Source organism: Carassius carassius, chromosome 43 (assembly GCF_963082965.1).
Source record: "Carassius carassius chromosome 43, fCarCar2.1, whole genome shotgun sequence".
Lineage (NCBI taxonomy): Eukaryota > Metazoa > Chordata > Actinopteri > Cypriniformes > Cyprinidae > Carassius > Carassius carassius.
Genome location: NC_081797.1, coordinates 21513217 through 21541041, shown reverse-complemented (window position 1 = coordinate 21541041; position 27825 = coordinate 21513217). Strand labels below are relative to the sequence as shown.

The following is a 27825-nucleotide window of genomic DNA, read 5'->3' as shown; positions in this document are numbered from 1 at the left end:
CTTTCTTTTGGCCGATAACTACTTCCTGTGGAATTCCCAGCAAACTGGTTGCCCACAAAATTTTGATGTAATTTTTGTCAGCTGAATGAAAAATTAATGGGTTTTCTTTTGATTCCCATTTGCTTTGTTCTTCCCTTTTCATCATTGGTCCTAAATCTTTTGCTTCCCAACTTTTTCCTACATATACTGCAATATGCGGGACAGAGTTATTTACATTGAACCATTTTTTGACAAATTCACCTTCTGGTATGTTTAAAGCTGCTCCCTGTTTACCTATGATGATGTACTGGGAGACTATCTCAATTCGCTGTCCTTTTGTTTCTTTTTGCCATTTCTGTTCTATATTTTCATCCCTTTCTTGATCAAACATCATTGTGCAATGAAATTCAGACTTTGATAGCTGTGCTTCAGGTATCTGCGCTTCAATAAACTTTCCCCATTTATTGACTGTCTGTCTCACATCTTGTTCTATCTGTCCTATCCAATAAACATTTGCTTTTGGCTCTGCAACCATCATTTGTGTTTCTGTTCCTATTGCATCAATATATATTCCTTCTGGAGAACACCAAATTTGTAGTCCTAATTTACATAATGCATCTCTTCCTAACAAATTAATAGGAGTTTGATTTGATACCAGAATGGGCATTGTTATACTTTGATCTTTTGTTTGTAGACACACTGGAGCTGTTATGGGTATCAATTGCATTTTTCCCGAGAATCCTATTGTCTTTGCAAATTCTCCAGACATGGGGAGATGTGAAGCATATTTCAAATTAATGCAAGTTAGATTTGCGCCCGTATCAATCATCATCGGAGTATCTTTTCCCTCTATTTTAATCTGCATAATAGGCTCTTGATCAGCTTTTATTGATAAAATTGGAAGCTGACTCTCCCCTTTAGGATTCTCTGGGCACCCCAATAGCCTGGATTGGGACCTCCCCAAAGGTTTACTGGACCCTGCACTGGACCCTGACTAGGCTGTTGCCAGCTCACCTCCCTTCCACCCTGAGGTTGCTGTGGCCATTGACGAGTTGGACAGTCAGCTTTATTGTGCCCGGGCTGTCCACAGCCCCAGCACAGACTTGGAGGCATGCTTCTGCCTCTGCCTCTGCCTCTTTGACCTTGCTGTATGGGGTTTTTTCTCCATCCCATCTGTCCTGGCTGTTGAGTATAAACATTTATTATGGGTACAGAGTTCAAGTGTTCATTTGGAGGGACTGCTGTAAGTGGGCTTGACTGAAGAGTTGGTTGTGGAGCAATTACTGGAGGCATTATAGTCATTTGTTCGGCTGCTGCATTGGTTACTGAAGCTTGAATATTTTTCTTATTTTTCTTTGTGAATTCTTCAAGCTGTAATTGAGTTAGTTTACGTTGTAACTCTTTCTCTTGACTCATGAGTTTTTGTTCATTTTTTCTGTGTTGTTCCACTGCATGAGACACATGGTTGCAAAACTCTTTGTGTGTTTTAGAAGTTAAACCGACCACATCCTCCAGCTTGCTTTTTACTGCTGGCGGCATAGCATCAATCACAGCTTGCCTAAACAATGTTGCCATTAATGGGTCTCCCTCGGGATCCCCCTCAGTTTCTTGTTTCCACCTTTTCAACTGTTTCTGTACATATGTGGTTGGATTCTCTGCATCCCCGATTTCTTCTCCCTTCAGTGATTTAGGATTCAGTCTGATCGGATACTCCGCACGCAATGCTTGCCATACTGCTGGGCGGAATGCATCAAAAACAATCCCAGCCATATTATGAGAGTTCACTGCTCTGTTTAGAGTCGTTCTAAGGAGAATTTCATCCATCTTTGTCCCTCCAATAATTCTAGCCAGTAGAGCTTTGACATCACCTACTGACAATAGCTTTCCTGTTGTTTCGTCCTCAAACATTCGAATAAATTTGCCCGCGCCCTCATTTATATCAGGAAGGCGAGTGACAAGCCCCTCAAGGTCCTGTGAAGCCCAGGGGACATACTGTCCCTGCTCACCCTTGATTAAAATTGGGCCAGTGGTCTAAGTGTCCCTTTTTCTCTGCCCTGTTCCCATTTACCGTTATCAAATAACTCCTCTGCCTGATTCTCATCCTCACTACCATAGAATAACTTACTCTTTCCTCTCTCCAACTTATTTACCTCTTGTATCTTTTTCCCTGATTCTCTAATTTTCTCTTCCATTTCTTCTTCCATAGCTTGTACTTGTGCTACAATATCGCTATCTTGCCTCCTCTTTTTTTCTAATCCTTCCTCAAACCAGGTTTTATCTACCTGATTAGCTTTCATTTGTTCTAATGCTGTACGTGCTTGCCTGTAACAATCAAGATGCAAACTTTCTGCAACTTCCTTTCTGGGTTGCCTCTGTGTTTTTACAGCTTGTTCCTCTCTATCATCCATCTCTATCTGCCCTTCTAGCTCTAGTTCTCCTGTTACTTCCACTGTTCCCTTGAGTATTGGGAACTCTCCTTGTACTGGCAAATAGGGGGGAGGCTCTGAAAATAACTTTTCTTTTCTCATGTTATCTTTCTCTGCCCCCTTCAGGATTTTCCTAGCCTGTTTTAGACTTTTCAACATATCCTCACCTTCTTTTTTAAACAGAGCAATTACTTCTTTCTCTTGTTCCCTCTTTGTTTCTCTTTTTTCTCTTTTCATATTGATGCTTTTAGTTTTATAGTTTTTTATCAGAGTTTCCATTTCCTCACACAATGCCACATCAAATGTCCCTTCCTTTGGCCATTTTGTTATCATATTTTTTGTTCTCTTCTGCCATTTTTTTGAGATTTTGTTTATTTGCTCTTTACACAGTGGATATTTTAATCCAATTATTTCCACTGGTGTGGCTGCCATATCTTTATTTATATTATTACCCTCAAAAATCAACTTTTTAGTTTTATATACTAACTTGGTTACAATCTCTTCTTTTCCCTTTCAGTTAATTTAACTATTTTTCCTTTACCAATTTCACCCTACTTTTTATTCTTTATTGTGTGTCATACCTCTTTGAATTTAGTTTTTTATTTTGTCTCATGCATTTACACTTTTTTATATTATTTGACTGTCTATTTTATTTGCTCTATTTTATTATCACTTTTTAGATAACAATTTCTAACCATAATTCTTTATTTTTTACTTCTCTTTCCTTTTTTGTCCACCCCTGTAATACAACTTTAATGTAGACACTTCATCCCTTGCTCCCACTCCCACTGCACTGGGTCAAAGAATTTTCTCCCCTTTCACACAAGCATCCAAATGCAATAACCTATTATATATCTTGATTCAAACTTTATTGATACTATTTTCCTAAACTCATTCACACTTGCTACACTCTTTATTGAGCCAGAGTGCTTATTCTTGCATACTTTCTCCCTTTATCTAAGGGATAATCAGTCATTAATTGTCCTTTTATTATCAAGGCTCATCATACATTCATCCGTCTCAAGTGGATCTGGGTTGAGTCCAATTCTGCCAAGTCACACCGAAGTGACGGTCCAGGAACGGTGCTCAACCCTTACCCACCCAATACGGAATTCATTTGTTCATACATTCATCATCGTTCACACATTCATTCGTCCGGACACAGTTACATCCACACAACAAAACACCGCTCTTCCTAGAGCATCCTTAAGGGCCCACCCGTTCAGACCTTTGAGACTTTTCACTTTATACTTTCTCAAAGCGATATCCGTGGGGATTTTCCTCGCGAATCCTTAACTAATCTGCTTCTCCGTTTATCACTGTCCTTCCTAGGCCCAGCTCTCCAATAAACACAGACCATTGCATACAATGTCTTTCTGCCTACACCATCTTTGTTTTAAATCAAGGTGACCTTCCAAGGCTTTCCTATTAATAAACCAAATATGTGCATGCAGTTATTTCTTCTGGAGTAAAACCCCTTTTTCAATTTAGATATCCTAATATTTTTCTAAATTTGGAAGAGCAGATTTTAAGTGTCCTTACCACTCAGAACTGACCTCAACCAACACAAACGAATTTTATAAGCAAAAATGCTTACCTTATTTTATGGTGGCCACCCGGTTGTGTTGATCATCGGTCAGCTCAAAAGCGGTTGTCCACTCTGCTGCTCTTTTCCAGTCCCATCTGGGTCACCAAATATGTGGTGTCATCTGCCAGTCCTCCAAAGAATCACACTCAGTCAGGGATTTTTCTCTCAGAAGAAAATACTTTATTTTACAGAAAATAAAGCCGAGAGTCCTTGCAAGGAGATCTCTCGAATGTTATTTGGTATCACCCTTAAATACACTAAATGGGGCGGTTCCACATAGTCAAACTTTTCCTTATGATTACAATTTTAATACCTCCCTAGAGAGGAGAGGCCCCCTGCTTGATTTATTCTAAACAAAGGCCCTGTATGTATGTCTGACAATATGTTTCTCCTCAGTTTTGTACATTCCAGCATGTAGCTTTCTATTACCTATAAGATTATAATGGAGTAATAACTAGCAACTAAAATGGCTAGATTCACATTGATTATATACTTGTTTAATTAAAATCTTACTAATAAAAATCTTCCACAAAAGCTAGTCTTGGAGAATGGTCTCTTGTACAGGCATGCTAATGAAAGAAAGCAGTTGGTGCTCCCTGCCAAGTACAAAGATCTTGTCTTAAAGAAACTCCATAATGAAATGGCCCATGTTGGCACAGAAAGGGTCCTTAACCTTGCCAGAGAGAGATTCTATTGGCCTTTTATGGCCAGAGAGATCGAGGACCATATCACAAAAAAATGTCCATGCATAAAATCAAAGAAGCCAGTTACTCATGTTCGCGCCCCAATGGGTAGTATCACATCAAGCTCACCTCTAGAGTTGGTGTGTATCGACTATTTACATCTAGAGATCAGCCGTGGTGGCTATGAATATATCCTTGTGGTCGTTGATCATTTTACAAGATTCGCTCAAGCTTATCCTACAAAGAATAAGAGTGGGAAGATGGCAGCTGAGCGCATCTTTAATGATTTCGTTCTCTGCTTTGGATATCCATCAAAGTTGCACCACAACCAAGGCCGTGAATTTGAGAATGAGCTTTTTTGTACACTTCAACAGCTGTCAGGTATTCGTCATTCAAGAACATCACCATACCATCCCCAGGGTAACCCTGCGGAACGGTTTAATAGGACGATACTCCAGATGTTAAGAACATTGCCAGAGAAAGAAAAGGAACAATGGAAAGACCAAATTGACAAGAAAGCAAGAGGAGTTGTTCTACAGCCTGGCGATCGGGTCTTAGTCAGGAACCTCAGTGAGCGTGCTGGACCAGGAAAACTGCGGTCATACTGGGAGAAGTCCATCTACGTTGTTAAAGAACAGTTCGCGGATAACCCAGTGTATGTAGTATACCCTGAGTCTGGGGACACGAGAAAGACAAGAACACTACACCGCAATTTGCTGTTATTAGCGAATGACCTCCCAGTTGAAGCTCCTCCATGCCATGACACTCCTGAAAGAAGCACAAAGAAAAGCAAATGCCAGACTCGACGTACCAATGGTTCAGAAAGTGCAGATCTGCAGGAAGAAATAGATTCAAACTCAAATTCTGATGATGATTCAGATGGCCATCGTTATTGGCTGAGAGTACCAGCAGAAAGGATACAGGAGATATCCGCGGTAGTCCCACAACAACGACCTGCCCTCACTCTGGGTCACCAAAGTTAGGATGCACTACTTACCTGAAGCAGATCTGATGCCTGAGAAAGATGCAGAGATAGAGGAACCCAGAGAAGATGAAGATCAGTCTGTTGTTGCTGAACCTGGGGAACAAGATGGATATGATGAGGCCCCAGAGCCCATTCAGGAGAAACAGCCGCCAGCCAATACGGTGCCAGACAACCAGACCGAGGTCAGGTCGGGATCGACAACCTCTGGTGATTCTGTTCCTGTTGCCTGTTGAAAGAGAAAAGAGAGTTTTGGTAAAAAGGAAAAAAAAGGTTGAGCAGAAAATGGTGGGACCCATTTCTTTTTGTCGGGGAGTGTGTGACGACCACAAAAGTGTTGTATTTGTGTTTTAAGAATATTCACAATTATTGTTTTTTATTTGAACACAAGTTATTGTATTTTTTTTTTTTTTAAACAAGTATCTCAAGGGTTTCTATTTTTATGTGATTTTCTTACTTCAACTTTAATTGTGTAGTGTTTGCTCCAGGCCAGCAGGGGCAGCGTCGGGTGACGGGTTTACTGTAGCTGTGTGAGTTGTGAGTTTCTCATTACTGCAGAGAGCTCGAAACTGATACACTGTCTCCTCGTTTACAAAATTTACAAAAACAACTCAGTTAAAATTTAGCTTTGCTGAAATGTACGTGGGACATGAGTGATCCGTTTTAGCGAAATCATTTTCATTAGGGTCTGTTTCTGATTTAGTTTGAAACGAGTTTGAGATGAGAGGCAAAGTCCGACAGAGTAATGGCTGACTGATAACGTGCACATTATGTTAGAGGGCAAGTTAGCTCAACACACACACTTTCCCATGCACATATGCACATGAAGATATTTTTTTGAGATTTCAATGTTAACAGAGATGTTTAGCTCACTGTATGTTAATTCCCCACAATTGGTTGGAAATGTTTTTTGCTCAATGAGTGTAGAAAAAATGGTTACAGTTTAAAATTAAGTTTAAAGTTACATTTGAAGCACTTTATTAGTTCTGAGCATGATTTTGCAGTACTGTATTGACATGATACTGATAAAATACTTTGAATGGAAGTTTCTAAGTATCTTAAAAAATAGCAGGTAAATATTATCATTGTCTTGACATTTCATTTTGATAAGTAGTGTAAAATACAAGCACGAAAAGTAAGTGAACATGCATTTGTGTACTGAGAGGTTTATTTTATTATGGATTTTGTATTGACATGGACACTGAAAATTCATTGTAATGTTAAAAAAAGACACTGAATATGTAATATGTGAACCATAAAATGACTCTGATAGAGATGTGTTTGCTGAAGAAAATTCTTAAAATAAATTACTGCAGAGAGCTCGAAACGGATACACTGTCTCCTCGTTTCTCTCCTGTTTTACAGGAGTCAATCTGTTCACCATGGTGCCGTTGCCACGGTACCCGTTACATTAACAAGCAGAATCATCTCTCAGGATCTCTGCAGATGATGATTAAACAGCTCCACAAACAGCATTACCATCTGCATTCTTTAGAAACCTGTTTGCCTTTGTTTCTTTCAAATGTTGTTTTTCAGAGTTAAAAGGTTAGTTCACCCAATAATCAAAATTATGTAATTAATAAAACCGAGCCAGATAACGAACAAAAGACGGAAGAGAAGACAATGCTGAACAAAGTTGTAGTTTTTGCTATTTTTGAACCAAAATGTATTTTCGATGCTTCAAAAAGTTCTAACTGACCCTCTGATATCACATGGACTACTTTGATTATGTTTTTCTTATCTTTCTGGATATGGACAGTATACCGTACACACAGATTCAATAGAGGGACAGAAAGCTAAAATCTTAAATTGTGTTACGAAGATAAACGCACGTCTCACTGGTTTGGAACAACATGAGGGTGAGTTATAAATTACATAATTTTATTTATTGGGTGAACTAACCCTTTAACAGAGGTTTAGCTCCAGTTTGCTCATGTTGCTTCATTGTAAAGTATTTGCTTCGGTTGTGCACTTTACCCTTGGTTTTTGTTACATTAATTGTTTTTAAACATTTGCAGTACTGTTTTTCAAGAACATCTGTGCATTGACAAAGAAAGAGAATGATGAAGAAGCAGATCATGTGAAGTTGTCCGTTTACAACATTCAGATGACTGTCATAAAGATATTTAAGTCTAGTATTTGATGATTAACTGAATAGTAAGGTTGAGACTGTGCTCAACTGTAAAAATATTCAATCAAACAAAAGCATCAGTTATTCAGTTATCAGTTAAATTGCATCTCTGGATGTAAACAATGCTGATTATGTTGATTACATTCTGGGGTTGTTTCTGAAATAGAGAAGAATTCTTAAAGTTATTTTTGTTTTGTTTGCTCACAGAAAGTATTCTCATAGCTTCATAAAACTGATGTTGAGCCACTGTTGTCACATGGACTGCTGTTTTTCTGGACCTGGGAACATTACAGTTGTGTTGCTGTCTATGGAGGGTCAGAGAGCTCTCAGATTTCATCAGAAATATCTTAATTTGTCTTCTGAAGATGAACGAAGGTCTTACAGGTCTGGAACGACATAAGGCTGAGTAATTATGGACTGAATTGTCATTTTGGGGTGAACTAACCCTTTAAACTGGCTATATTGCTGTTTGTTCTACTTTTTCCTTTACTATATGTGGATTTGTACAACTTAAGTGAAATAATGTGCTTGTTCCTTTTTATGATTAAATGTATTAAACATTACCTAATTATTAAAAGTTATTGTAAATTAAAATGCTTACAAATGTTATTTGAACAGATGTTACACAAGCTTGTGTTAATGCACAACACTTGTTCTGTTATTGTTAAACCTGAGTTAGGCTCAGGTTTAACGTTTGGTAAGAGGTCAGCAGTGTATATGGCCAATTTGATTACTATAAGACAACACGATTCAATATTTTTATATTGCATTGTTTTGATAAATGAAAAATATATATTTTCTTGATTTTTTTCCCCTCCTGTTGATGTATGATTCAGGGAATATTATGTTTAACTGTTCACAGTAGTATACTAATATAAGTGTTGAGGTGATAAAAACATGAGGCACATGAGGATGAGGCACAAAAATGACAATGTGTGTTATGTTCTTACCAAGCATAGATAAACTTAACTAACCACACTTTACACAAACATTGTTACAGCAGATAAAGTCTAGTGCCAATAAAGATATAAAAAATTGTAAATGTTTATAAACATTTACAATTGATGAATAGTTTCCTCTTTAGATTGGGTACCGGCACTGCAAAAAAAAAAAAAGAAAAAAAAAAAGGATTAATAATAAATGATTTAAGATGTGCAAATAGGAAGTCTACACAACTAACCAAGACCAAATATATGACCTTTACAGATGAGTTAATAAATATATCAGCATGAATAATTTGCAAATTGCTTAAAATGTCTAATTAAGATATATTTTTCACAACATTTGTAAATGTAATAATAAGCATAAGCTAATATGTGATCTGAATCATTTGTAAGCATTCAAAAGTACATTAACAAATAATCTTCTAATCATTGTATAGTTTAAGTTAAAATCATTTGTGGATTTTAAAAACACACAAAAAAATTCAAGACTTTGTAAACATTCACTTATGATCCATTAAGCATTATATAATGTTTGTTATTGATTCATTAATGAAGCTTTTAACAATTTAAAATCATCTCTCAAAATCATTTGAAGATTTAGTTATTGTTTTTAAATGCATGATCATATAAATTGAAAGTTTGATGGCATTTGTAACCATTTGAATTCACATTAAACAATGATTTGGTAATGTTTAATAATTTAATTAGTTAACATTAACCAGCACATTATCTAATATTTCTAGATATTTAACTATATATTAACAATATGTTTGTTAATTTATTAATGGAAGTTATTATAAAGTGTTACCACTCTCCAAGTACTTCAAGTCCCTCAACAACATTTCAATTGGACTGAGATCTGGATTCTGACGGCAGGCCCGGCTGTTGAATCTGTTTGCTTTTAGATGGAAAAGCTGCTCATAATCTCTTTTTTCTTCGTAATAATAGCATAACGAAATAAATTTGGCAAACAATCCAGTGTACCTTCTTCTTTGGAAAGTGTCAAATAATTACAATTCATTTTCGCAGAGGTGAGCAATGTAGCCAATCAAAGACAGGTTTGTTGACTTCTAAAATGCAATTACCAATCAGAGGTGTTTAGGTTGGAATCCACGCAATCACCGCTCAAGTCACAGTTTTTTGTCCAGTGCAAAAAGGCGGTAGCTGGTTGCTGAAACCTCGCCCGCCTAGCGTGACGGCGCTGACAGCAGCGGCAATCCACCTGTCACTTAAGTGGCTGTTGCCATTTTAAAGGATAGATTTTCAGGGAAAGTCACAAAACAGATGAACAAGGTCATTGGGTTGCTCTGCTTGTTGATATAAACCAAGTTAAAATTATTATTATAAAAATATATGCCACCAATAATAAAAAAAATCTAACAAGTTAATACTTCAAGATATTGAAGGTCATATTAATCATCTACATTCAAAATTCCCATCTGCTGAAGTAATTTGGGGTGTTGACTTTAATATGGTGTTTGATGGAAAACAAGATCGATGGCCACCTAGAATTGACAATATTGCGATATTGCAGTACACAGTCACTTATGTATACATGGAGTAATAGGGACAGATCTAAACAATCACGTATTGATTTTTGGCCATTTCAGAACATACAAAAGAAAGAGTTGAATTTGTTACTATTGAACCATCAGTTTTAACGGATCACAAAGGCATATCTATTCAAATTAGTATGTTAACTTGTTAATCAAGTAGAGTTAAGAGAGGATATTGGAAGTTAAATTATAGTCTATTGAAACAATGATTTTTGAGAATAAATTAAGAATTTAATTGTTAAATATTGGCAACAGACTTCTTTCATTCAAACTTATGGGAAGTTATGGAAACAAACAAAATTTGAAATAAGGAAATTTGCGGTGCCGTATGGAAAATCTATTAAGAAAAAGAAAAAAGAAAAAGAAAACAATATAATTAATGAAATTAAATCCATCACTTCTAGAGCTAACCAAAATATGTCAAGCACTGAATTATTAGAACTTGCTACGCTGCAGAATGAGCTGGATAATATTTATGAAGAGAAAGCTATGGGTGCTTTCGTTAGGTCAAGACAAAAATGGATGGAAGCAGGAGAAAAAATACTAAATATTTATTTGGTTCAGAAAAAAGAAATGGAGAAATAACTTCATAATGAATGGGCTTACTAGTGATAATACCAAGGATATATCTTGTTTGGTTAATCAATTTTATAGTAAATTATATAGTCCAAATAATCAACTAATTAAGTGATAAAGTCAAAGTCAAAGTCACCTTTATTTATATAGCGCTTTAAACAAAATACATTGCGTCAAAGCAACTGAACAACATTCATTAGGAAAACAGTGTCAATAATGCAAAAATGATAGTTAAAGGCAGTTCAGCATTGGATTCAGTTATGTCATCTCTGTTCAGTTAAATAGTGTCTGTGCATTTATTTGCAATCAAGTCAACGATATCGCTGTAGATGAAGTGTCCCCAACTAAGCAAGCCAGAGGCGACAGCGGCAAGGAATCTCCATCGGTGACAGAATGGAGAAAAAAACCTTGGGAGAAACCAGGCTCAGTTGGGGGGCCAGTTCTCCTCTGACCAGACGAAACCAGTAGTTCAATTCCAGGCTGCAGCAAAGTCAGATTTTGCATCCTGTGGTCTTGTCCTGGTGCTCCTCTGAGACAAGGTCTTTACAGGGGATCTGTATCCGGGGCTCTAGTTGTCCTGGTCTCCGCTGTCTTTCAGGGATGTAGAGGTCCTTTCTAGGTGCTAATCCAGCATCTGGTTTGGATACGTACTGGATCCGGGTGACTGCAGGGACCCTCTGATCTGGACACAGACTGGATCTGGTGACCACGGTGACCTCGGAACAAGAGAGAAACAGACAAATATTAGCGTAGATGCCATTCTTCTAATGATGTAGCAAGTACATAGGGTGTTATGGGAACTGTTTCCGGTTCTGGTTTACCTAATTAATGCAGCCTAAAAATCCTTTAATGGATTTGGATAATAAAATCATATTAGTATGTTATGTGTATGCCAGGTTAAAGAGATGGGTCTTTAATCTAGATTTAAACTGCAAGAGTGTGTCTGCCTCCCGAAAAATGTTAGGTAGGTTATTCCAGAGTTTAGGCGCCAAATAGGAAAAGGATCTGCCGCCCGCAGTTGATTTTGATATTCTAGGTATTATCAAATTGCCTGAGTTTTGAGAACGTAGCGGACATAGAGGATTATAATGTAAAAGGAGCTCATTCAAATACTGAGGTGCTAAACCATTCAGGGCTTTATAAGTAATAAGCAATATTTTAAAATCTATACGATGCTTGATAGGGAGCCAGTGCAGTGTTGACAGGACCGGGCTAATATGGTCACACTTCCTGGTTCTAGTAAGAACTCTTGCTGCTGCATTTTGGACTAGCTGTAGTTGGTTTACTAAGCGTGCAGAACAACCACCCAATAAAGCATTACAATAATCTAACCTTGAGGTCATAAATGCATGGATTAACATTTCTGCATTTGACATTGAGAGCATAGGCCGTAATTTAGATATATTTTTGAGATGGAAAAATGCAGTTTTACAAATGCTAGAAACGTGGCTTTCTAAGGAAAGATTGCGATCAAATAGCACACCTAGGTTCCTAACTGATGACGAAGAATTGACAGAGCAACCATCAAGTCTTAGACAGTGTTCTAGGTTATTACAAGCGGAGTTTTTAGGTCCTATAATTAACACCTCTGTTTTTTTCAGAATTTAGCAGTAAGAAATTACTCGTCATCCAGTTTTTTATATCGACTATGCAATCCATTAGTTTTTCAAATTGGTGTGTTTCACCGGGCTGCGAATAAATATAGAGCTGAGTATCATCAGCATAACAGTGAAAGCTAACACCATGTTTCCTGATGATATCTCCCAAGGGTAACATATAAATCGTGAAGAGTAGCGGCCCTAGTACTGAGCCTTGAGGTACTCCATACTGCACTTGTGATCGATGAGATACATCTTCATTCACTGCTACGAACTGATGGCGGTCATATAAGTACGATTTAAACCATGCTAATGCAGGTCCACTGATGCCAACAAAGTGTTCAAGTCTATGCAAAAGAATGTTGTGGTCAATTGTGTCAAACGCAGCACTAAGATCCAATAAAACTAATAGAGAGATACACCCACGATCAGATGATAAGAGCAGATCATTTGTAACTCTAAGGAGAGCAGTCTCAGTACTATGATACGGTCTAAATCCTGACTGGAAATCCTCACATATACCATTTTTCTCTAAGAAGGAATATAATTGTGAGGATACCACCTTTTCTAGTATCTTGGACAGAAAAGGGAGATTCGAGATTGGTCTACAATTAACTAGTTCTTTGGGGTCAAGTTGTGAAGGTTTGAAGGTTTTGGGGACATATCCTAATGACAATGAGGAATTAATAATAGTCAGAAGAGGATCTATGACTTCTGGAAGCACCTCTTTTAGGAGCTTAGATGGTATAGGGTCTAACATACATGTTGTTGGTTTAGATGATTTAACAAGTTTATACAATTCTTCCTCTCCTATAATAGAGAATGAGTGGAACTGTTCCTCAGGGGGTCTATAGTGCACTGTCTGATGTGATACTGTAGCTGACAGCAGAATGGTTGCAATTTTATCTCTAATAGTATCGATTTTAGAAGTAAAGTAGTTCATAAAGTCATTACTTCTGTGGTGTTGGGAAATGTCAACACTTGTTGAGGCTTAATTTTTCGTTAATTGTATTGAATAAATACCTGAGGTTATGTTTGTTTTCTTCTAAAAGAGAAGAAACGTAATCGGATCTAGCAGTTTTTAATGCTTTTCTGTAGGATATGTTACTTTCCCGCCAAGCAATACGAAATACCTCTAGTTTTGTTTTCCTACAGCTGCGCTCCATTTTTCGGGCTGCTCTCTTTAGGGTGCGAGTATGCTCATTATACCATGGTGTCAAACTGTTTTCCTTAACCTAAAGGAGCAACTTTATTTAAAGTGCTAGAAAAGAGAGAGTCCATAGTTTCTGTTACATCATCAAGTTGTTCTGAGGTTTTGGATATGCTAAGGAATTTGGTTACATCAGGAAGATAACTTAAAAAGCAGTCTTTTGTGTTAGAAGTGATGGTTCTTCCATACTTGTAACAAGAAGTAGAATTTACAATTTTGGCTATATGAAGTTTGCACAGAACTAAATAATGATCTGAGATATCATCACTTGGCTGAATAATTTCAACACCATCAACATCAATTCCATGTGACAGTATTAAATCTAGAGTATGATTTCAACAATGAGTAGGTCCTGAAACGTGTTGTCTAACCCCAGTAAAGTTCAGAATGTCCATAAATGCTGATTCCAATGCATCTTTTTCATTATCAACATGGATATTAAAATCACCAACTATTAAAACTTTATCTGCAGCCAGAACTAACTCGGATGTAAAATCACCAAACTCTTTAATAAAGTCTGTATGGTGCCCTGGTGGCCTGTATACAGTAGCCAGTACAAACATAACAGGGGATTTATCATTAACATTTGTTTCTCTGGATAATGTTATATGAAGCACCATTACTTCAAACGAGTTATACTTGTAGCCTGCCCTCTGAGAAATCCTGAAAACGTTGTTATAAATTGAAGCAACACCTCCACCTTTGCCTTTTAGACGTGGCTCATGTTTATAACAGCAATCTTGGGGGGTGGACTCATTTAAAATAATGTAATCATCAGGTTTTAGCCAGGTTTCTGTCAAACAGAGTACATCTATATTATGATCTGTGATCATATTATTTACAAAAAATGTTTTCGTAGAAAGGGATCTGATATTTAATAAGCCAAGCTTTATCATTTGTTTATCCATATTGCTTCTGTTTTTTATTTGTTGAACCTCAATTAAATTGTTAATCTTAACTTGGTTTGGACGTTTTTTGTATTTTCTAGTTCGGGGAACAGAAACAGTCTCTATAGTGTGATATCTAGGTGAAAAAGTCTCTATGTGCTGAGAATTAACTGACCTCTGTGACGGGAGGCAGCTAGCAGACGGTCGGTTTAGCCAGTCTGTCTGCTTCTTGACCTGGGCCCCAGTTAGTCAAGTATAAACACTAAGACTATTTGCCATATTTCTAGAGAGAAGAGTGGCGCCACCCCAGGAGGGATGAAGACCATCTCTTTTCAACAGGTCAAGTCTGCCCCAAAAGCTCGTCCAATTGTCTATGAAACCTATGTTATTCTGTGGGCACCACTTAGACATCCAGCCATTGAGTGATGACAATCTGCTATGCATCTCATCACCATGGTAAGCAGGGAAGGGACCAGAGCATATTACAGTGTCTGACATCGTGCTTGCAAGTTCACTGATACAGATCGTTTTCTTAATAATTTATGCACCAATATTAATAGGATTACTTCAGATTACAAAAATGTATGTGATAAAGAATTAAATATTCAGGAAATCACAAATTGTATAAATAGTCTTAAAGAAAATAAGTCTCCTGGAAATGATGGATGGAACTTTTTGTAATGACCTTGCACCCTTTTTATTGGCAGTCTTTAAAGAAGCAATTGATTTGGGAGAAATGCCCGCATCACTAAAACAAGGAGTAATAACACTTATACCCAAGCCTAACAAAGGCAAATTGTTCTTAGAAATCTTTTAATTTAACTAAAATCTTTTCATTAATTTTTGCAAAAAGACTTAAGAAAAATTTAAATACAATAATTGATGAAGAGCAGTCAGGTTTTCTGAAAGGTCGTTATATCGGAAATAATATAAGATTAATTTTAGATTTAATTGATTATAGACACCTTATCTCAGATGATTGTTTTATATTATTTATTGATTTTTATAAAGCATTTGAACAATTTATGTTCAAAGTTATTGACTTCTTTGGTTTTGGCCATTTTTTTTTTTTCAGAAGGCAAATCGTACGCTTTATAATGGTTGTCATAGTTCAGTCCAGTTGTCTCACGGTACCTGTCAGAGATTTGATATGGGCCGTGGGATAAGACAAGGATGTCCTATATCACCCTTTCTCTTCATATTGGTTACTCAAGTCATGGCTGCTCATATCAAAAAAGCAAGTTTTCAAGGAATTTCGGTTTTTGGTAAAGAGATTAAACTTAGCCAATTAGCGGATGACACTACAATTTTTGTTAAAAAAAGTGAAGAAATAGATGAAGTTATTACATTTATTGAAGAATTTTCCAAAATCTCGGGATTGAAGATGAATAAGAATAAGTCCACTTTATTCTCTCTTAAAGATTGTTTCCTATCTATATATATATATACATATATACTTTATTAAAAAGTAATTGTAACACTTTACAATAAGGTTCAATTGGTTAACGCTAGTTGTTGTTACGTCCTCTTCATAGGAGAAAGGGTTTCCACCTGGTTCAGCTAATTAATGCCCTGCTGTGATTGGATGCTGGGAGTATTGAAGCTGTAACACCATCACAGCCATGTTGGTGGTGGCTTGACTGTGTGAAGCAGCTTTAAGGGCCCATCTTCAGCCCCAGACCTGATACTCTGTTGAAGCCAGTAGTTAACCATGTATCTTTACCTCATATTGTGTGTGCTGCTTATTGAAGTAGTTTTCTCATTTTTGTCTCTTTTTATTACACTTTATGATTGAGATTCAAAAGGCAGAAGTGAGTGTTATCTCTAATGATTATTCGTTGTTTGATTTAATTAATCTGGTTTTCTCTTGGTTTTGTTGAAGTTTGCTTGTTAAACAGTTATTTCTTTATTTGTGGGGTTAGTAGGGAGATGGGTGCTATTTATTTTGAATTTGACCTTTTTCTCCTGTTTATGTTAGTAAGGGAGTTAGCTTACTTTGCTGTACTTTTATTTTAGTTTAAGTAGTTTGGTTAATAAGGAGTAAGACATAGTTAATGTATTAAAGTCTGTTATTGCTGTAAAGTCCTACCTAAACAATGTATGTCGAGCGTTCACTTGAAACTCCTTCCGACCCCCCCACCAAAAAAAAAACATAAATGCCCCCCAGGCTGTGTGTCCTGGCGTCGGGTCCGTCTGACGGTTATTAAAACCCTCCATTTTATTCTTCTCAATCAATCCTCTTGAATGATTAATGTCATTATCCTGTTGAAATTTCCATTTAAGTTTCAGAAAACTGCTCAACCTTTGACTTTTCTGTCCAGAGCACATTGTTCCAGACATTTAGTCCTCAAGCAGACAAGACTACAGCAGATCTTATATTCAAATGTTAATGTAGGTAAATAAATAAATAAAGCTCATATTAATGTCCGTATGCCGTAATCTCTGGAAAATGTGTTACTTGAAGTCATTGTGTTGTTTGTGATCCTCTCATCAGCAGCTGCAGTGTCTCTCAGCTGTATCAGTGCAGTCACTGTGACTCTGACTGAAGGAGGTTTTTGTTCGACTCTTTATCACTGTGTGAACACCCAGCTACTAGGACAGTGTACACTCTGACAGTAATAATCTCCTGTATCTTCAGTCTGGACTCCACTGATGGTCAGAGTGAAATCACTGCCAGATCCACTGCCACTGAATCGAGAAGGAGTTCCAGTGTAACGGCTTGTTGCGTAAGATATGAGGAGTTTAGGAGCTTCTCCAGGTTTCTGTAAGTACCAGGCTAAATAATTACTACCACACACACTACTGCTGGCTTTACAGTTTATTCTGACGTCTTGTCCTTGAGCTGCTGTTATTAATGATGGACTCTGAGTTACAGTGTACTGTCCTCTACACTCTGAAAGAAAGAACAAGAATAATATTTAGACAAATGTGACGATGTACATTTCAAATATTAAAGAATTAATAATAATTATCAAATTTCATCACACAAACCTTGAGCAAACAGTGTGAGAGTCCAGATGAGGATGATGATGTTGTTCATTGTTGTTGTTGTGTCTTGTGTGATGATGAAGATTGTGTTCTGTTCTGATTTTGTTCAGTCATGAAGTGTTAAACTCACAGCTCTATAAACACTCTCAGAGATCCAGGGGTGTGTCTATGTTGTGCCCCCCCCCCCCCTATAGCATGATCTTAATGACAAATGTCGAGAGCACATAATGTTACGTGATCCATGTAATGCACGAGCACAAATCTCTCCACTCGCAAGTGGATTTCCTTCACTCACACAAAACTGGACGTCTCTTTTAAAGATACATTGTTCTTTTCTGATTTTGCTCTGCTCTCACTCAGATATTGTGTGTACGCTCAAACGTTGTCTTTACATCACTGAAGACCAAAAGATTTATTTTTTTTATTCAGGTGAAGAGAAGACTTTTCTCACTAAATGGAAGCAAGCTGATTATGGTCAGTCTTCTCTAGTAATTTATTTTGTTATTTAGTACTTATTTTAGTTAAGTGCTTAAAGTGTCAATATCCATTTATTAAATTATTTTATTTAAGTGCATTTGTATTTTGTAGTTTTGTATATATAGTCATACAATAAAAGTGTATCGACCAAGTTCCAGAAATAATCACCGAGGGGAGGCCCATGATGTGTCTGTCTCTGTTTCAAAGAAGTATTTTCTCGTCCTGCTTGAGACTCAAATGCAGGAGAACAGCTTCATCATCTCCAGCAGGGGCAGGACTAGGATTAAGATCCATTGACTTACACTCTTCCCCAATATCAGGACACACTGGCATTACACAGACAGTTTCACTTCTGCAGTTGCTAAATGTGGTTCCAAAAAATTATACATAAATACATGTAGAAAATTGGTTAATATTAGTATAATAATTGGTTAAAATGGTTAATAAATTATATTAGAGTAACACTGAACTTAAAACAAGTGAATTGTATTTTTGAATGCACTTTATAGTGTCTTATAAGTGATTATTATTGTTCCCTGCTCAGTCTTAAATGATTCATTGATTGATTGATTTTATTTATTTTTTTCTTTCTTGGGAAGTGTTCACTTTTACTGTTCAATGTTCAATAATAATCTTAATTAAACTTATTACTTAAACATTCATGATCAACTATAACTCATTCTAAAGCACTGAGTCAGGAGTCATTTATTAAAGATGATATCCCACTGTCCTGTGCATTCGCTTCTGTGACAGATGAGCTGAAACAATAAATGCTTTCTGAAAGTTGTTTGTGTATAAATGTGTAAGTTTCTGTTTTGTTCACAGAAATGCATTATTCTCTGCTGTGTTTTTTTTTTTTTGTGTGTGTGTACAACTTGAAGCCCAGATTAATTGATTTTGAACTTATTTGTTGATTATTTTCATTTTCAATGATCATTAATTAGATCAATTAGGTCTTTGCAGCCCAAATAATAGCCAGTGTTCCTATGTAAAATAAAACAAAATTAATAAATACATTTTCACGTAATAACAGCAAACAGACACTTCCTGTAGTTATTTATACAGTCAAACCTAAATTTACTGGTACTTATTTATTTTCAGTCTATGGTGTAGAAATCATAAGCAATAAAAAAAAAACACTTAAGCAAAACATGGTCAGGTCAAAGTGTCTAAATAATTTTTGGTCTCAAATTTTGATCAGTTTTACTGGTAGTCCACTGTATGAAGACTTTTTTGGGGTATAATATGTCACAGTTGACTTTACTCTGCTATCCTCACTTACATAAATGAACTATCGCGTCCTGCACCCGCTAGTAAAAAAAAAAATATATATATAAAAAAATTATATCTGATGTCTGAATAATTTTTGGCTTTTACTGTAAGTCTTCCTCACAGAAATGCTTCATCTCTGTGACATTTGTAGGATTTTCAACTGTTTATAACAGCATTTCAAAACTTGAAGGAAAGTAAGTTTGGTTGCATTTTATTTTAAACACCATCCAATTCTCGCCATCAACTAACTATTACCTACGACATTTGCTTCAATAGACTCCTAATTTGATGCTTATTTATAGTTTGTAGGGTAGATGTTAAGTTATTAAGCTATGGATCGCAACGTCTCACGTCTTGCTTGCCCCGTAACAGTTACAGTAACAGCTACATTAATGCTGACATCACTATATGGGAAATATTTTCATGAGGCCTTTTATTCCATTTGAATAAAGATCATCAGGACTCATAATTGTGTTAAATGAGTCTAGACTGAAACAATGTCAATCTGAAAAGTTCAAAACTACTGATTCATTTGTCTGAAGCTGCAGGTGTTTATGTGAATCATAATGATTGAGCTGTATATGAAGAACAGAAACATCATTATTGATAAACTCCACAACATCATCCATGATAAAAGAGGTCAAAGGTCACATCAGAATCACAGATCATCAAATACATTTTCTTAAAAAAGTGTTAGTCAGCACACAACAAGAGAATGAATGAGAAATATAGCTACTATACACTCAGACAGAATCAAGCCTACTGTAAATGAGATTAATAAACTCTTTGATTATGATTATTGGCTTGCTTAGTTGGGGACACTTAATTTCTGGCAATATTGTTGACTTGATAGCACAGACACTGAACTGAACTGAGCTGGACGATGATGACATCACTGAATCAATGATAAACTGACGTTAGCTGAAAAATTGAGTCTTTGCTATTGTCCTCTTGCATTATCAACACACTATTTTCCTGTTTGTCTCTGTAAAGCTGCTTTACCACAATCTGACTTGACTTGAATTGATGAAAATAATCACATTATTTTGCAAGCAATAACAAACACTTTTAATGTACTTTATGTGAAAGAGATTTGTTATTTAAAAGTATTTTGCCCAAACTATATGACTGAGTGTTGTTAACAGCTGAGGTGTTTCTACTCTCAGTGTGTTGAAGTGTTTCTCTCTCTGCTTTTGTATTTGATTTTGAAACAGATTTAATTCAGAATATAAAGAAAACTAGCAGTCATGTCAGTCAGTGGTGTGGAATAAGATGAATGTTGAGATTGTTGTGATTTTGACTGCACTCCTCATGTCTGCTGCTGAAAGTCCTGTTGAAATGCTGTGAATGCTGCAGGGCAGAAGAGTGCTGGAGCTGCAGTGTGTTTTCTCTGTGTTTGTGAATGTGTTGTGTTTGTCTCCTGCAGCTGGTCCCACAGTGAAGCCCTCAGTGTCTCTGCTGCCGCCCTCTTCTCTGCAGATCTCTGGAGACTCAGCCGCACTGCTCTGCCTGCTCAGCTCTTACTCTCCACAGGGGGCGCTGGTGAGCTGGACACTGGACGGCTCAGAGGTCACCGAGGGGGTTGTGACCAGCGCAGAGAGCGAGCAGGACGGCCGCTACAGCCGCAGTAGTGTCCTGACCCTCAGCAAAGCACGCTGGGAAGCGGGAGAGCAGTACGTCTGCAGAGTAACACATGATGGAGCTCCTCATGAGGCCTCGTTCCACAAGAGTCGCTGTTAGTCGCTCGCAGTGCTGATGTTTCTCCAGTGAGCGCTGCTCTCTCCTGAAGATGAGCGTATCTGAGTGTCCTGTGTCAGGCAGGATTCACATGAGTCTAGTGCTGCAGCTGTAGTCATTTACAACTCAATACTGAAAGAGAGCTCTAGTGTCAAAGCACTGGCTGATCTTTCAATCTGCTGTGTTTGCTGCAACATTCAATAAAGCTTCTCAACAAACTCCATTTGTGTCTGACAACATCATTCAACTAACAGATGAAGATGCATGTAGTGTTTGTCCAGGTGTTTTTCAGAAGCTCGATCAGTAGCAGTAAATCTAGTCAAATAAAGCTCTTGGGGTTTGAACATGGTCTCTGGAGACAGAGCTGCTCTATTCTGAGAGGATCACAATCACTCCACCCTGACAATGCAAATGAGATTTTCAGCTCACACTCCCAGAGTCACTGTTTGATTGGTTACATGATCTGGACTGAAACACACCAGTTTCACTTCTGCTGTAGTCAAGCAGCCCAGGTGAAAAATATGTAAAATAATAGTATTTACATATTGTTATATGGCATACTTATATTTAAATTATATCATACTAAATCCATATTAAATGTATTATCTTGAAACAATACATATATTAAGCATATTTCAAGATATGTTTAAGATCAGTTTTAAGCTATTTGCTATATATTTTACTATATTAAATTGTGTAGAATTGGAACCACTTTAAGTAAATTTAGTGTAATTTAACTGTATTTACTTACAGTTCATGAAAAATATTATTCTAATGTGATTCAATAATATTTCAATAGCATGTCAGCAGATTAGAAATGCATTCGCATTACAATACTAGTTTATTTATGAGTAGCATTTTTTATGGTATTACAGATCGTTATGACAATTTTTTACAATACTTTTAACAAATGTCCTAAACTCTTAACACAGCTAGCACAACATCCATCTGTGTAGGCTATACAATTAACACATTTATTGTTGCTTTGACACAAAATGCATAGAGTTAACACAAATTTAAAATGCTTGAACTTTGTTTACACACAAGCTCAACCAAGACCAAAACAATGTAATTTTACTGGCCAATTTCTGAAAACTTTCACACTGTATGCCAGAACAGATAACATCATGTTCTTAAACTAACTTACAGGTTAAAGTCAAAGTGAACAGCTGTTCATGTTGTGAACTGAAGCACAAATATGTCCCCTGTATTTTATACTATACCATAGTTACCGTTTTTTTTTTTTTTTTTTAATTGCTAACATCCTTTTGTCCAATCTGTAGTCACATTTTCAAAACACTAAACACAATTAGCACAACGTCATTCTGTTGTGATCATACCTTTAACACAATTCATGTTGTTTTCACACAATATTGAGTAAATTAACACGTTTCTAAAATGCTTAAATTTTATTTTCACACAAGCTTACCCCATACCAAAATCATAGATCTTTCTAATCTTTTTTTACAAAGGCTTAAACACAGCATGACAGAAATGAAAGCCTAATGTTCCAAACTAGTTTTTTACAATCGCTATGAGTTTTGTCAATACCTTTAACAAGTTTCCTAAAATCTTAACACGGTTAGCACAACATCCTTCTTTGTAGGCTATACAATTAACACATTTCCTGTTGCTTTGATAAAAAATGCATACAGTTACAGTTTTTTTACAATCGCTATGACAGTTTTGTGAAAAAGAAGTGTGCTTAAAGAGATTACACTTTAATGACAATAGGTCTTAACATTTGTACTTAAGTGCACTTTATAAAAATGCACTTTATGATAATGTCTAATTAAGTATTACTTAAACATACAATTTACATAATTATGATTTTATTGTATTTTAAATAAGTACACTTATTTTTATATATCTATCAATATACTAAAGCACATGTAAAATAATTGATTTTATTTTCAACTTAAGTGTGTTCTCCAAAATTACATTTGTTAATGTGTTTTAAATGTATTACTATTTAGTCTATAATATATACTATGTGCATTAATGCAATTAATAAAAATAAACTTCAATACACTTTCTTACAAAGCATACTCCAATAAAAATTTGAATTCGAATTAAACTGCACTGTAAAAATGACTTTTAGTTAGGTGATTGAGTCTAACCAACGAATTAGAACAACTTGAACTTGAGTAGAAATTGAAAGCTTGAAATAATAGGTAACCACACAGTATGTCTTTTGTTTAATGTGCATGCGGCAAAATATTACGTCATGACACTGACAGCGCACTACTTCATCAAATTTTGAAAAGTGCGCCGTGCGCCATGTTTGTCTGACTGCGATGTGTGTGTGAGGAACAAACTAGAAGAGAGCAACGGAGCGTCACATTTGGATGTTTACAGATGAGACTTTATATACTGCAGATGATGAATCAAGTAAGTATATCTTTATATACGTTTTCTTTATCCTTAAATTAGTCTTGCCATTTGTGCGGCTTTAATCATAACGCAGCAGTTATTGCTATATGAACTCAGGAGGTTGAATTAAATCGCATAATTTATCTCTGACTGCATTCTGATATCGCAATGTGATCACGTATGTGGACTAAAAAAAATTGGCAATCAAAATACAAGGTTTTATTTGAACTGAACGATTTAAAATGTAACGCTACTGAACAAAATTAAGAGATCTGATCTTGTAATATTTAATCTACATTATCAATATTCTAACCACCAGTAACATTCAATTTATCAGCCACCTCTAGAAATAGTGCATTTGAAGAGCGAAATGTTCTGTTACTGCTTGTGTTGAATATGTACAGTTTTGTTACTGGAGATACAGTGTGGAGACACAGACCAGTACTGAAGAGGTGATGTTAGAAGTTTTTAATGAATTGTCTCCTAGTCAGCTCACCCTGATCACACATGTCAAGCTAACAGTGCTACATTAAGTAAGTATCCCTATGGATTTGAACTGCTTTGAATCTTTACCATTTGCAAATAATATATTCCATTCTGTGCATTTGCAGACCGCCTCTAATCATCATATATTTTACAGGTAACAAACCAAAGGATGAGGACAGTAGCGTTTCTGTGCCGGCTGTAGTAAATACAGGAACACATACAGTCAGCATCTAGTCATAGTTGGGGGCGTGGTGAGGGCGGAGTCGGCGAGGGGGAAAACACAGCGGACATCGTGTGTATTTGAATGACAAAAATGCACATATTGACACTCATTTCCAGAGACGCGTAGAACAACTGTAGTCTCTTTTAACTTAAATATTCATATACACTAGTCCATGTCGATATTTGATTCATTTTACAGCCCTAATGTAGATGCATTCATTCAAAAATAGCCAAATTCCGTGACGTTCTGCTTTATACAGCCAGTTCCATTTGTGACTGGATTCCGCGATTCAATCCGTGTCGCTTCGCAAACACAGATGGGGTGAATTTATGAATGAAAGTGTAAAAGTTCAGACACAAAACCAAGTTGTTACGTATCCTCACGGTTTTTTTAAGTGGGTATACGGAAATCCATGGCCTTTTCTAGTGAGTATACAGCGTATACCTGCATATCACGTAGACTACACTTCTTAGCAGACGTGTTTTCATGTGAGTTTAGGTTTCACACTAGGCTAACGTTACATAGTTTTGCTTCAGGTAGAATGAAAAGGCTAATTATATATGCATGCCACTTCCTGAAATGACCTTACACAGTTTTGTGATACATTTTAAATTAATTACAAATACAATGTACTTAAGCGTCAAAAATAACATTTAATTTGCACTTATGTGTATTCTTTTAAAGTATTTCCGCAATAAGTGCACTTTATAAAAGAATACTTAAGTGCACTTCTTTTTCACAATGGTTTACAAGTTTACTTAACTCTTAACGCACCAACAAACCTAAAACACAAAATTGGCAAAATTGTTAATTTCATGCTCAAAATCACACAATATAAACTAAACCCCAAAACTAATTTTCAAAATACAATAATAAACTAACACAATACATTATGTCTAACAAAATACTTCAAGCATGTTTCAAAATCAAATTATTATTCAAAACACTAATACATGTTCTCTTCCAACAGGAACATTTAGTCAATCATAACAATGACAAAAAAAAAAAAAAAAAAAACAGTATCATCAGCTGAAATTACAGAAACTGCATTATTTTATGCATCAGGTCTGCCCTTATACAATAGACAGTATATTTTATTGATCATAGATTGTGTTTTTTCACTGTAGTTTCTTTTGAAGCCTCTCTAAATTTTTGTTTCGTTGGGTTTAGTAAATGCATGCATTTTGTTTCTTTTCCTGCAGAAATTCAATACAAAAAATTAATGACCATCTCAGAGTAGCTTTATAAAATGTACAGTTTATGTACAAAAAAAAAAGAATACAGACAGAAATGCTGCAGTAAAGACTTTATATGCAACAGGACATTAGAAAAGGAGCGAAACAAAAATACAAGAAAAAAATGCAATATAGCTGTCATTTACAGTTTTTTACGATTGCTATGACAGATTTTTCAATACTTTTAACAATTTTCCAAAACTCTTAACACAGTTAGCACTACATCCGCCTGTGTAAGCTATACTATTAACACATTTCTTGTTGCTTTAACACAAAATGCATACAATTAACACAAATTTAAAATGCTTGAACTTCTTTTACACACAAGCTCAAACAAGACCAAAACAATGGATTTTTACTGCCAAATTTACCAATGATTTAACACTGTATGTCAGAACAGATAACACCATGTTCTAAACCTAACCTTACAGGCTAAAGTCAAGGTAAACAGCTGTTCATATTGTGAATTGAAACACAAATATATTCCCTGTATTTTATTCCATTGCTAATGGGAAACAGCTTATTGAAGTTATGCAAATATATAAATCACAGCTGATTCCCATCTAGGAAGCACACTCAGGTGTTGAGGTTCTTTCAATCACATGATCATATGTTCTAAAAGAGGACTCTTTGGGCTGATCTTGTGTGGAAAAGAAACAATATAGAGCAACACAAAGAAAGAAAGAAAGAAAGAAAGAAAGAAAGAAAGAAAGAAATAAAAAGAATGCCTGCAAGAGGGAGATGAAGACGAGTACCAGGACAAGGGAGAGGAGTGGGGCAAGGACAAGGGCAAGGGAGAGGAGTGGGGCAAGGACAAGGGAGAGGAGTGGGGCAAGGACAAGGACGAGACAGAGGAGTGGGGCGAGGGAGAGGGAGAGGAGTTAGAATGCGTGGTGGCGCTCAAAGAAGGACCAGAGCTAGGGTAACTGATCAAATAAGAGCAACTATCATTGACCATGTCATAAACCATGGGCTATCATATAGAGAGGCTGGTGAACGAGTACAACCAAATCTCAGCCGGGACACAGTGGCATCCATTGTCCGTATTTTCAGAGAAACCAACAGGTAGGATATTGCTTCTCCTACAGCAAAGTGTACTGTAAATACTGTAATATTACCATTTACAGTATTAGAGTGACTGTATGCCTCCGGTCTCTAATATGTAACTGTATTTGTTCCTCTAAGGATTCAACGTCTACCTCCCTCAGGGGGCAGAGGAAAGCTCCTGAATGAAGAACAGGAACTTGCTATTGTCAACATGGTGATTGCTGACAATGAAATAAAACTGAAGGACATTCAGTCCAGAGTTGTAGAGGACAACCTTGTCTTTGGGAACATTGCAGCAATCAGCATAACATCCATTTCTCGGACTCTAGCTAAACACAGAGTCCTAATGAAACAACTATACAAAGTTCCTTTTGAAAGGAACAGTGAGCGCATCAAAGAACTCCGTCACCAATACGTCCAGGTAAGGTTATGCAATACAGTCATTACTGTACTATACACAGTGTGTTTTGCAGTAAACTACTCTATAAACCTGGAGTACATTAGGACATACAGTAGATATACAGTACAGCACAGCATGTACATACACTGTGTTTAATTACTTTCAGAGAGTCATGGAGTTGGAGGCCAATCAAGTCCCACATGAAATTATCTATGTTGACGAGGCTGGCTTCAACTTGGCGAAAAGGCGTCGCCGTGGGAGAAACATAATTGGCAAAAGGGCCACAGTTACCGTGCCGGGCCAGAGAGGAGCCAACATCACCATGTGTGCCGCAATCTCCAACAATGGTGCACTCCTGCATAAATGTGAGATTGGCCCCTACAACACCGACCGCCTTCTCCTATTTTTAGAAGACCTGCACGAAAGATTGGTGCCAGAGGTAGAAAGGGTACAGGTGGGAGACCACTTGCCAATATATGTGATCACATGGGACAATGTGGCATTCCACCATTCCCGTGCAGTCACAGCATGGTTTGACGCCCATCCTAGGATGGTGTCCCTTTTCCTTGCTCCTTACTCCCCTTTCCTCAACCCCATTGAGGAGTTTTTCTCATCCTGGAGATGGAAGGTTTTTGACCATCGCCCACATGACCAAATGTCCCTCCTGGATGCAATGGATGCTGCATGCCAAGACATCACAGCTGAACACTGCCAGGGGTGGATAAGGCATGCAAAAAGATTCTTCCCACGATGCCTTGCCAGAGAAGATATCAGGTGTGATGTGGATGAGAACATGTGGCCAAATGCAGAAGACCGGGCAGATTAGAAGTTTACTTTGTTTTTTTTAATTATTATTCCGGTGCTTTTTCTGTTTGTATATCTTGCAGTAATGTCCTTTTGCAAATAAAGTCTTTACTGCAGCAATTCTGTCTCTGTCTTTTTTTAGAACTGTAACTGTACATTCTATAAAGCTACTCTTCATTTTTTGTGACAAAATGCATGCATTTACTAAACCCAACAAAACAAA

The 27825-nt window shown here is 36.6% G+C and overlaps 1 protein-coding gene and 2 gene segments (V, D, J or C); 2 read left to right on the top strand and 1 right to left on the bottom strand.

Annotated features, from left to right (window-relative positions):
• The window catches only part of LOC132125468 (uncharacterized), a 1183551-nt gene that overhangs the window by 26338 nt on the left and 1129388 nt on the right, over positions 1-27825 (top strand). The window lies entirely within an intron of this gene.
• Positions 16937-17649, bottom strand: LOC132125480 (Ig kappa chain V region 3381-like). The segment is given in 2 exon segments: positions 16937-17453; positions 17552-17649. Coding segments are annotated over 2 exon segments (372 nt in total).
• On the top strand, positions 19625-21104 carry LOC132125472 (immunoglobulin lambda constant 7-like). The segment is given in 1 exon segment: positions 19625-21104. A coding segment is annotated over 1 exon segment (393 nt).